This window comes from Eublepharis macularius, chromosome 19 (genome assembly GCF_028583425.1).
Source record: "Eublepharis macularius isolate TG4126 chromosome 19, MPM_Emac_v1.0, whole genome shotgun sequence".
Lineage (NCBI taxonomy): Eukaryota > Metazoa > Chordata > Lepidosauria > Squamata > Eublepharidae > Eublepharis > Eublepharis macularius.
Window position 1 is genome coordinate 16,445,261 of NC_072808.1, and position 14,882 is coordinate 16,460,142.

The following is a 14,882-nucleotide window of genomic DNA, read 5'->3' on the forward strand; positions in this document are numbered from 1 at the left end:
GTAATTCCGGGAGATCTCCAGCCACCACCTGGAGACTGGCAACCCTAGTTTGGGTTACCAACTCCCAGTTGGGACATTCCTGGAGATTTGAGGGGTGGAGCCTGGGGAAGGCAGAGTTTGGGGACAGGTGGGTATTACACCAGAAGGAAGGCAGCATGGTATAGCCCGATCTTGGAAGCTAAGCAGGGTCAGTACTTGGATGTAAGACTCTGCAGAGGAAGGTGATGGCAGACCACTTCTGCTTCTCATTTGCCTTGAAAGCCCCTTGCTGGGGGTCGCCATAAGTCAGTTGTGACCTGATGGCACTTTACACACACAGAGGGTATAATGCCATTGAGTCCAAAGAAGACATTTTCTCCAGGAAATCCCTGACTCGAGGAGATCCCTGTAGTCAGGAGATCTCCAGGCCCCACCTGGAGGTTGGCAATCGGGTACCAGCGTTTTTTCCACTGGAAAAAATCTGTTCGCGTTCCGAAGCCAAAGCGCATTAAAGAGCAGGGAGGAGGAGAAGATCCCCCGTTTGCAAGGGAGGGTGTGGCCTGGTTTCCATGGAGACAGCATCCCTGGGGGAAGCCCCACTGGCACACCGTCTCTCATTATCCCCATAAAAAGGGGGCGGAGACCTCCCCTTCCCCTTGCTGTCTGATTGGTTGCCTGGCGAACCTACGTCACCAAAGGGAAATCCAAGATGGCTGCGCCCAGGGAGAGGGCCCCGGCAATGCGCTAGGGCAAGCGGGCGCTCGCCGCGCTGGACGCCTCGGAGCCACAATCGGACCCTGCGGGGCTGGCTAGACGGCCGTGTGTCCCCTGCAGGTGTGCTCGGCTGCAGCTGCTGCTGCGGGACAGCCGGCTTTGTTGCAGCGGAGCCGGCTGGGGTGGCCAAATTCTTCAGAGTCGGCGACCTTTTTGCACTTTACGCAATTGCGCTTCCCCGTATATCTGAGCGTGTGTGTCTGAGGATGTTCACCCTTCCCTAGTGAGTAGCCACCACAGACAACTTCTACGGCTCTGGGACGAGAAAAGGTTGGGTGCTAGGGTTAGGCCTTCCCCCTGTATTCTTATCTTTGCAGCCCGAGGTTGCTAACTCCAGGTTGGAAAATTCCTTGAGGATTGAGCTGGAGACTGGAGAAGGCGGGGTTTGAACCTTGAGTCTCGGTGAGAAAGGTGGACTATAAATAATGTAGCTAAATGGGGGTGGGGGGTGGGGGGTGGGGATGAAGATGCTGTAGAAATCCCATGTATTGATCCATACATTCTGTGGACGTGCCTGGAGAGTTGTGGGCAAAGCATGAGAGCCAGTTTAGTGGTTAAGAGCAGTAGGACTGTAATCTGGAGAACCGGGTTTGATTCCCCACTCCTCCACTTGAAGCCAGCTGGGTGACCTTGGGTCAGTCACAGCTCTCTCACAGCTCTCTCACCCCCACCCACCTCACAGGGTGATTGTTGTGGGGATAAAAATAACATACTTTTCATAAATTGCTCTGAGTGGGTGTTATGTTGTCCTGAAGGGCAGCATATAAATCAGATGGCTGTATGCGCACCAAATGCTGGTAGGCAGTTGTGATGCAGCATAGCCTCCCTAGCTCTGTGGCATGTGTGGGAAAGGACTGAGGGTTGCGGGGAGCGGCCCAGGAATGCACTAGGTCAGGAGGGCGCTCACCGCGCTGGATGCCTTGGAGCCACGATCAGACCCCTGCGGGGCTGGCTATGACTTCCTTGTCCTTTATGTATTTCCTCGCCCCAGCCTTTATCCCAAAAGCTGCTGACGTGTGTGACTTCAACTTCTTCAGGATCGCAGCTGTCCTGCGATCCATGACATTGGAAAGAAGGATAGCCAGGCAGCCATGAATCGGGTGCGGATGTTATCGCTAATGCCGGTGTGGGGCTCTTCTGCTGGAAGAAGCAGTCTCCTGGCACGGGCAGCTTCAAAACAGAATCTTCTGCAACTACAGAGAAGGAGCGGTCTTCAGGTAAAGCATTTTTAAGCAGGCCCCCTGAAGTTATTTGTAGAATGAAGGGCCTCGCAGAGTTCTGTACCAGCATTCCCGGGTGGATGGGACGTGGTTTTGCAGAGCACGACCAGCCAGCGTGTCCTTTTTGTCCATTTCTTTCTTAGAACTCCTGGTCCGTTCCTGTAAGGTGTTTTCAAGCGAGCACCACATTTAGCAGTTCCAAAATTGCCCGTTCTGTCCAGGGCGACAAGGACCGCGGCAAAAGCGCCGCCAACCGATCCTTGACGGTTGTTGAAGAGCTCTTTGAGAGAGAAGCAAAGACCAAAGCTACCTTTCAGCAAGCCGTGGACGTGTTCTGCAAACGGGAGATCCGCCGCCGGGGCCACGTGGAGTTCATCTATGCGGCCCTGAAGAAGATGGTGGAGTTTGGCGTGGAGAAAGACATTAACATCTACAACAAAATATTAGATATCTTTCCTAAGGAAGTGTTTGTGCCTCGGAACTTCATTCAGAGAATGTATAACCACTATCCCCGCCAACAGGAATGTGCGGTCCAGGTGCTTGAGCAGATGGAGACATATGGTAAGTGTCAGAGAGAGAGAGAGAGAGAGAGAGAGAGAGAGAGAGTGCATTTTCTAAGGGATCTGGTTGAGGTATGCTTTGAGCAGTGGTGCAAATGAGATTCTTAGGTGTTGGCTCTAAGAGCGGAACACTGCAAAGAGCAGAACTCTCTTGTTTTGATGCTATAGGAACGCCACGTGCAAGCAATGCAGATCAGGTGAGGAGGTGTTTTTTTTTACTGTACTAATCCCGTTTTATTGAAATATTCTGCCACTATATTTTTAGTTGGATCAATAAAAGCTGTTTCTTTAATCTAGGTTCGTTTTGTTCTTTGCAACCAACTTGCCAACATTTGGCTGTGGCAAACTAGTCACCGGCATCCCTCGTTCTCTGCTCTGAAGTAGAAAAGCCGGGCAAGATGGGTCCCTTTCCAGTGAGAAGTTAAACTTCTCCATTTCCGGGGACTGGCTATGAATGCTAAAGATGCTCTGTATGTTTCAATCACAGTTAAGCTTCTTGAAGCTGGTATTCAGTGCAGCCAACACTTTAGAACGACTGTAGCTTTAAAAAAAAAAGGCCCTTGAGAGATTTCTATTTGCTTTTAGTTATTTTCCCCCATTTTTAATTTATTTTATTTAAAAAGAAATATAAAGAATGGACAGTGATGCAGTAAGAATAAGAATAATAAACCATGCACAAATTAGCATAGTTAAGATTAATAAACAACAAAAAAATGATAAACTGTGCATAGAATAAAAAAATATAATATCAACAAAATAAAGATCAGTTACATAAAAATTAATACGAATAAAAGGGCATAATGCATGATTCCAAACTATTTCTTCTCTCTGCATCTCATTACTTGCTTATACTCAACCTTATATATTCAACATTTTAAAATTTTAACTTTACAACTAATCCACTTCAACAATAGCCATTCTTAGTTTTCCTTGATTTTCTGCTACCTATTCAAAAAAAGAAAGCCTTTATATTTTTTCTGAACTTTTAAGATTGGTCTGGTTTACAAAAAAAATAATTTTGCCATAGATGCATATTCATACTATAATACTATTAGGTAAAATATCTAATAACATATTTTTAAGATTCAGCACAATACAAAACTTTAAACATTTTATATTCAACATTATATTCAGCATATTTAGTATGCTAGCTTGTTAATTTAACTATTTAGCTGTTTAATTATTTAATTATTTAGTTTAACAATCTATTTTAATATTAGTTATACAGTCCAAATTTAATAAATTGAGCTGTTGTGTTGTGTATATTAAAGAAAATTCATCCATGCATAAACAACCCTTAACAATAAGAAAGATATTGAAGAGACGAGAGAGGAAAAAAAGATTCTATAACATAGTTATATAAATCGACAACAATTTTAAGTAACAGAATACTTTTGGTTTTTTGGTTATTTTTGTTGTTTATCCTGGACTGAGATTATAGATAGTATAATACAGTCATGGAATGGAGATAATTTAGGGGGTTCTTGCTAGCCTTTGTGCAGGGAAAGTTGAAAGATATGGGGATGAGCCAGCAGGGCAGATTTGCTGAGGTCCAGGGGTGAACATAGTGGCTGCATCTGGCTGGAAGCCTGTAGTGGACAAGGATTGTCCTTGGTTATCCTAGAGCGGGTTGACTGGAGTTGTCTTGTGATACCTCAGCTGAGGGTGGAACTTGAACACATGAAGATGCCTTATAAAGACACAGAGCCAAGCTACAAGAGGCAGATTACATGAGGAGGTGCACCTGAAGGGAGTCGCCATCTTAGCCGGGAAGCTGAGTTTTAAAAGAGATCGGAAGGCTTTGTCAATTTCCCCTCTCTACAGAGCCAGGGAAGATCCCTGCTCAGAGGGTTTGTTAATTTCCTCTTTGCCTCCCAGAGGCTCTGTCAGTTTCACCTCCCCTTCTAAGAGGCAAAGAGGAAATTAACAAACCCTCTGAGCAGGGATCTCCCTGGCTCTGTAGAGAGGGGGAATTGACAAAGCCTTCCGATCTCATTTAAAACTCAGCTTCCTGGCTAACATAGCGATTCCCTTCACGTGCTCCTCCTCGTGTAATTCGTCTCTTGTAGCTTAGCTCTCAGACTGCTGGTCCATCCAGGTCAGTATTGTCTACTCAGACTGGCAGTAGCTCACCAGGGTCTCATATCACCTCCTACTTGATTTTGTTTAACTGGAGGTGCCGGGGATTGAACCTGGGTCCTACGGCATGCAAAGCAGAGGCTCTCCCACTGAGCCACGGCCCCTCCCAAGTATCTCCAGAGCTCTTTCAAGGAAAAGGATCATGGAGTAAATAGTGGGAAAGAGCAGAGCCCAAGAGGAAATCCTACAGCCTCGAGTCAAATAAAAGGCTGGGTAACGGGGGGAAGTGAGTGTCCTGCTAAGTCTTTCCCTTATTTTTTTTTTAAATTAAAATTTTATTTGAAAAGAAAAATACAAATAACAATAGAAAGTGCATAAAAACTTAATACAGAATACAGCTTTATTGTAGCGTAAGCTTTTGAGAACCACAGCTCTCTTCGTCAGATGCATGGAGGGCATGAAGAAACTGGCCAGGGATATATAGGTGGGGAGGGGTGGGGAGTGTAAATGTAAATCAGTTGCAAAAGTTGTGGAAGAGGTGGAGTGTGCAATCCAGGCTGTGTGTGACCAGCACTTGTGGAGTGCGCAATCCACCCTGCCTGGATTGTGCACTCCTTTCATGACTTTTGCAACTGATTTCCATTTACATGGCCCTCACTCCCTGCACCCTCTTTCCTCTTCCCCCTCCCCTTATGGCGACCCCTGGTGGGGTTTTCAAGGCAAGAGACTATCAGAGATGGTTTGCCTTTGCCTGCCTCTGCAGACCTTCGTTGGAGGTCTCCCATCCAATTACTAACCAAGGCCGACCCTGCTTAGCTTTTGAGATCACAGATCTTCCGCAGAGGAAATTGGCAATCTGCAGATATTATTAAACATCTGCAGATTGCCAATTTCCTCTGCGGAAGAGCTGAGATCTTCCATTGTTACTTGAGTTCTACGGTGTCCTTTAGTTTTCTTGTGTAGCTTCTGAGATCTGACACGGTCAGGCTCTCCTGGGCTATCCCGGTCAGGATATTCACTCTGAATAGTTGTACATAAAGGAACTTTCCTCCACTCCTAACAGACATGTTCTTTCTCTTGCCTTGAAGGTGTCATGCCCAACAAGGAGACAAAATTTCTATTGCTGCAGATCTTTGGGGCCAAGAGCCATCCTATGCGGAAATACCAACGGATCATGTACTGGTTTCCTAAGTTCAAACACATCAACCCTTATCCAGTTCCAGACCCTTTGCCAGCGGACGCCGTGGACCTAGCTAGACTGAGCCTGCAGAGAATAGCAGCTGACTTGGATGCCAGAATTACGACCTATCAGGTAAGGAGAGAGACCTGCTGAAGCCATTTGATTCCGCACACGTTGGATAATGCATTTCCAATCCTCTTTATAGATCATTTGGAACAGATTTTTTCGTGTGCGGAACAAAAAATCCACCTCAAACGATTGATAAAGTGCATTGAAAGTGCATTATCCAACGTGTGCGGAGTCAGCCACTGTGAAACATGAAAAAAGATTTACAGCAGGTTTGTTTTGTGGGCACGGACAGTTAGCACCTCTGTCAACTCTATCTAGCACTATTGTTTCCTTGCAGGAAGGGTCTCTACAATCCTAGGCCAAACTTCCAAATCTGTAACAAGGAAAATCAAAATCCTAACACTTCTAGCAATAGGTGCTCCCCGTACTAAGAATGAGAATATCAGCTTGGTTTTGAAAACAGTTTTTTAAAAAAGAATCCAAATTACTGTGTGTCTTGGCAGTGGAAGATACTTTCAGAAACGACTGAAATAGTGTTTGTGCAAAGTATTTTTATGAAGTATTGAGAATAGAGGGGGGCATAAACTGGGAAAATGGTGGTTTGTTGCGGTTCATGGTTCGTTGCATTTCACAAACCATGAACCGCCATGAACTTGTCTGGTTTGCGAACTGGTTCATTTGGTTCGTCGGTTCGTCACTTCCGGGGCTGCAGACGGTCTGCAGAGAGCCCATCCCCCCTTGCCTAGGTAACAGATTGATTGGCACCAGGCTGTCTGCGGTGTCAAACCGAAAAACGAACCATACAAACCGCTCTAAAAATCATAGCAGTTCATCATAGTTCATCAGTAATGAGCTCCAACGAACCGCCGGTTTGCAAACCAAAAACCAGCCCGGTTTGTGACAAACTTTGGTTTGTATTTTGGTTCGTGCCCATCTCTAATAGAGTCTTGCTGATACCCTTTGTTGTAATCATTGGGTTACCTGCCACTATTGTGCATTTCTCCCCTGTAGAAATGTGGCATCCCTCAGTGCTAGCCCTTCTGCAGTTTTCAGCAGGGCATGAGCTGATCAAAGCGTCAGGGACATTTCAGAGGAATGGCTCAGTCCCAGTCTGTTGGCTGCTGCTGTTCAACGTCCCTTGGGCCTCCACGATGGAGCAAAACTACATGTTACCTATGACATGAGTCAGGCTGTGTCCTTTCTGCAGGCAGGTGTGATGTTGGGTGATAGGGGAATTTTTAATAGGACTCTGCTGCCAATTCATAAGTTCCCCAATTGCCACTTACCCACATATATTTCAAGACTCCAAGACACAGTGATTATAAAAGAAAAATGGGTTTATTGTTTACAGAATAAGCTCAGACACATAACACCTCTCTTTAGGAACACATGTGTAAAGACCAGTTACATCAGAGGATCTTATATACTCTCAGCACTGATTGTTTACAGAATAATTGCTAATTGTTTACAGAATAAAATATCAAAAAAGGTTAATACAAACAGTTCTTCAGAGCCACATTTCCCACTAGTTATGTTATATTCTAGTTCACTAGTTATATTATATTCTAGTTCTATTATATCTGCTACGTTATATAACGTTTGTAATGAGGAATTCTTGAAGCTTAGGCTCCGACGTTATGCTTCTGATTCTTTATGGCTGTTCGTACTGTTCTTTCCCTGTCCTGTTACTCGCTTTGTCTTCATCTTCACAGCTGCCTCATGTGGAGATCTTGGACTCTGGAAAAGTGGTCGACTACCCGCACATCATAGGTACTTAACTCCTTTGGACTTTCTTTATTGGGGATGGAAAGTCCGGGGTTTGGGGACCAAAAGAGAACCTGGCTTTTGGAGATCTCTGCAAAGGAAATAGGAATGGCTGTGCAAGGAAGCGAAGGTCTTGAGTTCAACAGACAGACAGAGTAGGTCTTTCTCTCCTTTCTTATGTTGCCCTCTGCCCTGACCTCCTACAGCTGCGAATAGGATCAAGGGCTGCTTCTACGATGCTTGCTATCACCCCTTTTCTTTTTCAGTTAGATTTTGCTTTTAACCCTCTTCTTACACCCTCTGGGTAGATTGCTGCCACCAGGAATTATATCCCAAAATAGTTAATTTAAATTTCCCTTTTAATAACGTACCCAAGGGTCAGGCTTTTTCATGGGACTATGAGGCCCTGAGGATAGGAATGGGATATAGGAATAACATATACTCTGGGATGAACAAAAAAACCAAAATAAACTTTTATTTTTACAAGAAGTGTATCAGTTTTACACTAGTACTTAAGCTTGATGGTTTCACAATTCTTAAAGTTTCTTTTCATAGGCTCAGTCACAGATATTCATAAACTTTCTCTGTCAGGCACACACACAGTTTGCCTGTCTAAACCAGAATCAATATTTCTCTCAGAAATACATAGATGCCCTCAGGCTGCACACAGTTTGCCTGTGTAAACCAGAATCAATATTTCTCTCAGAAATGCATAGATGCCCTCAGGCTGTAAAACCAGACGCAATATTTCTCTCAGAAATGCTTAGACTTGCTCAAACTGGCACACAGCTTGCTTGCTTTCCCCAGACTAAATCTTTTCTCTCCACTCAGTAACTGAAAACTGCATTCACTTTGCCCACACTCTCAGTCATCAACCAATCATCTCACTCACTTGTCCAGCTCTTTCACTTCCATTCTTCATCTGTACCACACCAAGCATCTGTACCACACCTAAAATCATCACAGTGCTCTTTCCATTTTAGGAATTGCAAGGATACAATCTAGTAGAAATAGTCAGCCGGGTGTTTCTAATGCCCTCCCTCCCTCCCTCAATGTCCCTGGTGCTTTTCAGAGTATAAGACGACCAGTCCTGTTGCCTGAGAGCTGATAACTGAGGGAAGGATGAACAGCAGGGCCTGCATGTGTTCATTTCTATTTAGCCCTGGTTTCCCCAGGTGGGGAGGGGAAAGCATGCTAAGGTTGCCAAAAGCTTTACTGAAAAGGTAGATTTTTAGGAGGGACAGCAATCTTGAAATATACGCAGAGGAGAACTTGGCTGGAAATAACGATACTTACCTTATCTCTTGAAGTCAATATTTGAGACATTGAGTGATTCCACACACGTTGGATAATGCACTTCCAATCCTCTTTATAGATCATTTGGAATGGATTTTTTTGTGTGCGGAACAAAAAATCCACCTCAAACGATTGATAAAGTGCATTGAAAGTGCATTATCCAATGTGTGCGGAATCAGCCTTTGGTATCTGGATGCCCAGCTGGTCCTTATGAAAATAAGCACAGGTCATTAACGACTTCATAAAGAGAATATTGATTGAGTACTGAGACCTTCAGAACTGTATTTAGTATATTTATTGTGCTTATTGTTTTTATAATATTTTAGGAGATAATAATAATAATAACATTCGATTTATATACCGCCCTTCAGGACAACTTAACGCCCACTCAGAGTGGTTTACAAAATATGTTATTATTATCCCAACCCCGTGAGGTGGGTGGGGCTGAGAGAGCTCTGAAAGAGCTGTGACTGATGCAAGGTCACCCAGCTGGCTTCAAGCGGAGGAGTGGGGAATCAAACCTGGCTCTCCATATTAGAGTCCTGCTGCTCTTAACCACTACACCAAACTGGCTGTCTATGGGATTAACTATTCACTGTGAGCCCTGTCCACTTTACTATACCAAAAATTAAGAGTTGAAAATTTCAAAACTAATATTTAAATATACTAAACTGTTGGTGTTAGTTTCCCACGGAAGATTTATATCTTTACTTTGGTAGTGCTGATATAATGACTGCGATGGCAGATCTTTTGTTCTTCCTTTTCTTCTCTCCCATCTCTCTTTAGGAATCCAGAGTCCCGACCAGCGGTCGCTCTTGGCATGCCATAATCCAGAGAGGCCCGTTTTTGTTGAAGGCCCCTTCCCCTTGTGGCTGAAGAAGACTTGCGTGTATTACTATGTGCTCAGGGCAGAGCTGTTACCTCTCGAAGAAAGGGTAAATGGCACGGCACCTCCTGTTCATGGGGTGGTTTCTCTGGGGATAGCCTGTCAGTTGAATCGTTGTAGGGTTAGGCAGCTCAAGTACTGTGAGACACTCCTCTATCCTTAATCCATCTCTTTGCCCAGTTGGAACAGCTTGTTTAGATTTTGGCTTTTAGTTGGCTACAGGCTGAGTTTCTAGAGGGGCTTTTCCAAGCGCTGTCTGGAGTTCAAAGGGAAAGCCCCTCTCTTTGGTAACATTGCAAATCTGAAGACCTTTCCCATGCACCACCGAGGGTGTTTGTCTAGACATCTATGACTGCCCTCCCTTGGTCCACCAAGAATGGAGATTCACGGTAAGAGGAAATTTCCCCATTTTAATTTAACTTACTGAATCCCATTGGTGAGATCCATCCACAGCTGGCAAGCTCTAGAGTTTCAGTAAATGGCTCTTCCATTCCTGGAGAACCAAATTGGTGGTTTGTTGAAGCAGACTTCAGAAACCAAGAATATTTTATGATCCTCCATAAACAATGCAGATTATGTTGACTGCCTGGCCCAATTTTCCTGGAAAATGAAGGATATGCAGCCAGGGACGTACCTGCCTGAAAAGTCAGGGGCCTAATGAGGTGTTGGTTTTGACCCATAAAGCCCTAAACGGACTGGGACCAGCATACCCAAGGGACCGTCTCTCCCTGTATGTGCCCCAGAGAGCACTTCATTCAACCAGAAAACATCTACTGGTGGTCTCTGGCCCTAGGGAGGCTCGGCTGGCCTCTGCCAGGGCCTTTTCGGTCCTGGCCCCAACCTGGTGGAACTCTCTGTCTGAGGACACTTGGGCCCGCCAGGATCTTGTATCATTTAGGCGGGTCTGTAAGACAGAGATGTTCTGCCAGGCATATGGTGGAGGCTAATTTTAGCCCATCGTTGCCGAGCCTTCCACCGGTCTCCCTCTACAAGGGGTATGGAGAGTCCACTCCCGCTGGTAGCCCCAAAAGGGGTACAGTATTTTATCTGTTGCTGTTATGATTGATTTTAAGTTGTATTTTAATCAATGTTGTACCCCGCCCTGAGCCCACTTGCGGGGAGGGCGGGTTAAAAATAAAATTAAATAAACAAATCTGGGTTGTGTGGATAACCACATGAAACCCTAGGGCTCATGTGCTTTGCAGATAGGGTGTCTCGTTGACTAATGAAGTAGTTGTCTCATCCGCTTCCTTTTCTCCCCTTTCTCTGTAGAAAGAGGAAGTGATCGACCCAGAAAGGAATTTCTACTACCCCATGCAGCTGGATATTGATCTGGAACGGGACGAGTGGGAGGATGAGGAATTTGACATCGATGAAGGTAGTTCATGTATCTGCTACTGTAGATTTTTTTTTAAGTCAAACAATAACAGTTAGTCGTCCTTCTGGGAATTGCCCAGATGATACGGATCCAAGGGAGAACCAGCACGGATGCTGCTGGCTTTACTGGCAGCCTCCAACCTTGCCCTGGAACATGATTTTGGCTGGGAGGTGGTAAAGTTAGGGATGGGTTAGATGTTAAAAGTACTTCTCTTTCATCACTCCTCTGTAGATGTTTTCTTCTTTTTTCAGTATATATTTTTATTTTCTATTATTTTATTTATTTATTTATGTCATTTATATTCCGCCTTTCTCACTGAGACTCAAGATGGATTACATAGTGTGATATTAGTACAATCAGTGGCAAGAACAAGAGCAGGCATTTCCATACTGTGTCAGGAACATTTCCATAAACAATGTCATGGGGTAAATAAATACAAGTTTACAAAGAAATAGCAAGGATCCAGTGTGGGGTTGAGGAATTGCTGAAACACAACATAAGCAATTCTAGGACTGACATTAAACAACATGAAGCACAGGTAGTATACAGGAGTACATATTTAAAGCAACGGATAATATGTAAGGCAACATAATGGTGAAGTCTATGGTTCCTAACTCATTAGCAAAACATCTGGAACCCCTTTCCTACAATATTGCTCTCTTAGCTGAGAAAAAGGCCTTTTTGAATAACAAAAAGGATACAAAACAGAAATGCAAAAAGAAGATTAAGGTACCCATTACAAAGATTGTCTAGAATACAATAACCGTATATCGTTTGGATATCCTATTTGGATTTATAACAACCAGAATCATTTCCTCTCTCTATTTTACTATATCTTACTTTAGAATCATATGTTGAAGATATAACATCCCCGCTCGCAGGGAGGGCAGAATACAAATTTGAAATGAATGAATGAATGAATGAATGAATAAAATATTTTAGAGAATTTAACGATATCTGTGTAGTTGTTTTCCGACAGTCAGCCCACGAGGGCTAGAAACTGCCATTTGGCTTCAAGAAAATTAAGTCTCGGGAGTCAAATTCTGAACAAAAAATGTTTGCCAGAGGCAGAAATGCTTATGTGGCTTCTTTATTTGCACACGTGGGGCTGGGGAGGGGCTGGCAGGGGCCGTAGCTGAGTAAAGACTGGACCATCTTCAGCTCTGCCTGCTGGTCTGGGGCGCCACCACTATGCCCCCTAAAATGACGTGCAAAATCCTTGCCGAGATCTGTTTTCCTTCAAAGTAACGTTGCCGATCTTTGTGCTTTTTTTGTAGTTGAAGAGGGCCCTGTATTTGCCATGTGCATGGCAGGGGCCGGAGACCAGGCCACCTTGGCCAAATGGATCGTGGGACTTCAGGAAACGAACCCTGTTTTGAGTCAGATGCCAGTCGTGTTCCGTCTGACCCCAGGGCCCCGGGAGCTGAAGTCCGGAACTGACTTGGAGGAGAACAGTGAAGAGGAGACGGCGCGATCTCAGAGTGTCAACCGGGAGGCCTGAAATCTAGAATTTGTTTGAAAGCTGCAATAATGTCCGTTTTAACTGTACATTAGAGCCCCAAAATGTTGGTGTGGTTATTCCTTCGAATGGGACTCAGAAACTTTTGCTTGCAAGAGTTAGGAGCACTCAGCGCTCCCGAACCGGCCAGCTCTTTCTTGGCCTGTGATGTTTCGAATATAGATGGGCATGGTTACTGTCTCTCTGCTTTCTCAAAAATGCAAGCTGTTGAAGTTAGCCTGCCTTTGAGCATTAAAATTGCAAGGAACTGACGAGTTGATTTAATCCTTGCTTCTCTTTGTTGTCTTGTGTGAGAGGTTGCGGCTGTCTCCTCCCACATTTGAAAGAAAAGTCATCCCAAAGGACTGTGCAGCACAGATGAGCCTTCTCTGTGTTCCTCCTCCTTCCTCCAGGACTGACCTTTTGGGTCCTTTGGCAGCTTCCTACCCATTGCTGCAGGCCTGGTGCTTAGAAGGAACTGAGAGCCTTCTTGAGTCTTGGGGATAAAATCCAAAGTGTCTGGAGTGGAACAGAAGGAAACAAAGAGCGTGGGATCACTCTCTGAACACATGCTGAATCAGGCCAGTGAGCTATCAGAGTATTATTTACTCACATGGCAGCATCTCTCCAGGGTTTCAGGTAGCGGACTTTCACATCACTTCCTACCTGATCCTTTTACCCGGAGATGGTAGGGATCGAACCTGGCACTTTTTGCACGCCAAGCACATGTTCTACCATTGATTCATGCCCCTCCCTCTCTCCTAACTTAGCCGAACTCTGAAGTTACTGTCTCAGGCAGCCCTGTCCCAGCTGCCTCTTGGTTTGCTCATAGTCACAAACTTTCCGAAGTTTCTGAGCCCAGCATCCGTGGGGCCAGGGAGTGATTGTTCTCACCACGATGGCAGCCATCTTGTGGTGGCACCTGCTGTTGGTGGTGGAGAGTGCCGTCAAGTTGTAGCTATGGCGACCCCTGCTGGGGTTTTCAAGGCAAGAGACTAACGGAAGTAGTTTGCCGTTGCCTGCCTCTGCCACCCTGGCCTTGTATGGCGATCTCCCATCCAATTACCTACCAAGGCCAAGTCAGATTAGTTTCCGAGATCGGATGGATACCCTTTCTCAAAATTCCAATCTTGCCCACAGTTGGAGACTCCTGAGCTAGTTCATACAACTCTGATGTATACAAAACTCTGGGTTTTAGCTTAACATTCCTCTCGAGAGGAATATGAGGAGAAACAGAATAACTTTATTGTCTTACATACACAGCAGCATAGAAAAGTAATGGTAGCAGCAATATAAGACAGCAAATCTAGGCAGTTCAGTGATTAAAATTTACTTGTGGCAATCTAATAAAACATTCACTTTGTCAAATCTAAGTATCCAGTTGTATTTATTTATTTATTTATTTTATATTCCGCCTTCCCCACATCAGCAGGCTCAGGGCGGATTACAACTAAAATTTAAAATTACGTTTCACTATACAATTTAAAACCATAAAACATTTAAATAATGTAATTAAAATACATATATATAAACACAGCGGCACAATGATCTAGCCAATCACCTTTTTAGCCATCTCCAGAGCATTTTGGCAGGGAAATATGTGAGAGGTGGGGGGGTGTCACTAGTAGGGAGGGCATGTGCTGTACTCCCCCGGTTAGGGGGCACCGCCTTGCATCAACTATATGCCAGGCGGAACAGCTCTGTCTTACAGGCCCGGCGGAAAGCTAACAAATCCCGCTGGGCCCTGGTCTCATTGGACAGAGCGTTCCACCAGGCTGGGGCCAGGACTGAAAAGGCCCTGGACTTGGTCGATGCCAGGTGGGCCTCCCTGGGGCCAGGGATCTTTAACAGATGTTTATCACTGGAACGGAGAGTCCTTTGGGGTTCATATGGGGAGAGGTGTTCCCGCAGATCCCCCATACAAATTAATGTGTTTCTCCCACTTTGCTCACCTGAGGAGAAATATTTCCTGTCAGCAGATAAAGGTATTGGGACTGCCTCCAAAACTGATGCAAAATTGTAGCGGTTAGGTGGGAGAGGAAGCTGAATGAAAGGGGGAAAGTAAAGTCTGGCAAGGCAATGGGAAAGTGGGAGACTGAGACTGGAAGTGGGAGATCAGAAAGTGGGAGACCAGCTGGCCAGAAACGGGTGGGAATTGGATGGGCTAAGAGGTGGGAAGGGAGAAAAGGATGTGAAAAG

The 14,882-nt window shown here is 44.9% G+C and overlaps 1 protein-coding gene across 4 annotated transcripts; it reads left to right on the forward strand.

The window, feature by feature from the left end:
* Positions 1-682: 682 nt before the first annotated feature.
* ECSIT (ECSIT signaling integrator) lies at positions 683-14,020 on the forward strand. 4 transcript variants are annotated; one of them, XM_055003164.1, is made up of 9 exons: positions 683-976; positions 1,071-1,155; positions 1,745-1,970; positions 2,117-2,534; positions 5,701-5,924; positions 7,574-7,631; positions 9,708-9,856; positions 11,080-11,185; positions 12,463-14,020. In XM_055003164.1, the coding sequence occupies exons 3-9, from the start codon at positions 1,845-1,847 to the stop codon at positions 12,684-12,686; spliced, it is 1,305 nt and encodes a 434-aa protein (XP_054859139.1). In that variant the 5' UTR covers positions 683-976; positions 1,071-1,155; positions 1,745-1,844; the 3' UTR covers positions 12,687-14,020. The 4 variants fall into 4 exon arrangements, with proteins under 4 accessions (XP_054859139.1, XP_054859137.1, XP_054859138.1 ...); XM_055003162.1 differs by having other exon boundaries at positions 683-1,155; XM_055003163.1 differs by lacking the exon at positions 1,071-1,155.
* Positions 14,021-14,882: the final 862 nt, after the last annotated feature.

Coding starts and splice junctions, on each gene's coding strand:
- ECSIT (XM_055003162.1), top strand. CDS start 1,845: ATGAATCGGGTGCGGATGTTATCGCTAATGCCGGTGTGGGGCTCTTCT. Junction 7,632..9,707: donor CGACTACCCGCACATCATAG/GTACTTAACTCC, acceptor ATCTCTCTTTAG/GAATCCAGAGTCCCGACCAG. Junction 11,186..12,462: donor GGAATTTGACATCGATGAAG/GTAGTTCATGTA, acceptor CTTTTTTTGTAG/TTGAAGAGGGCCCTGTATTT.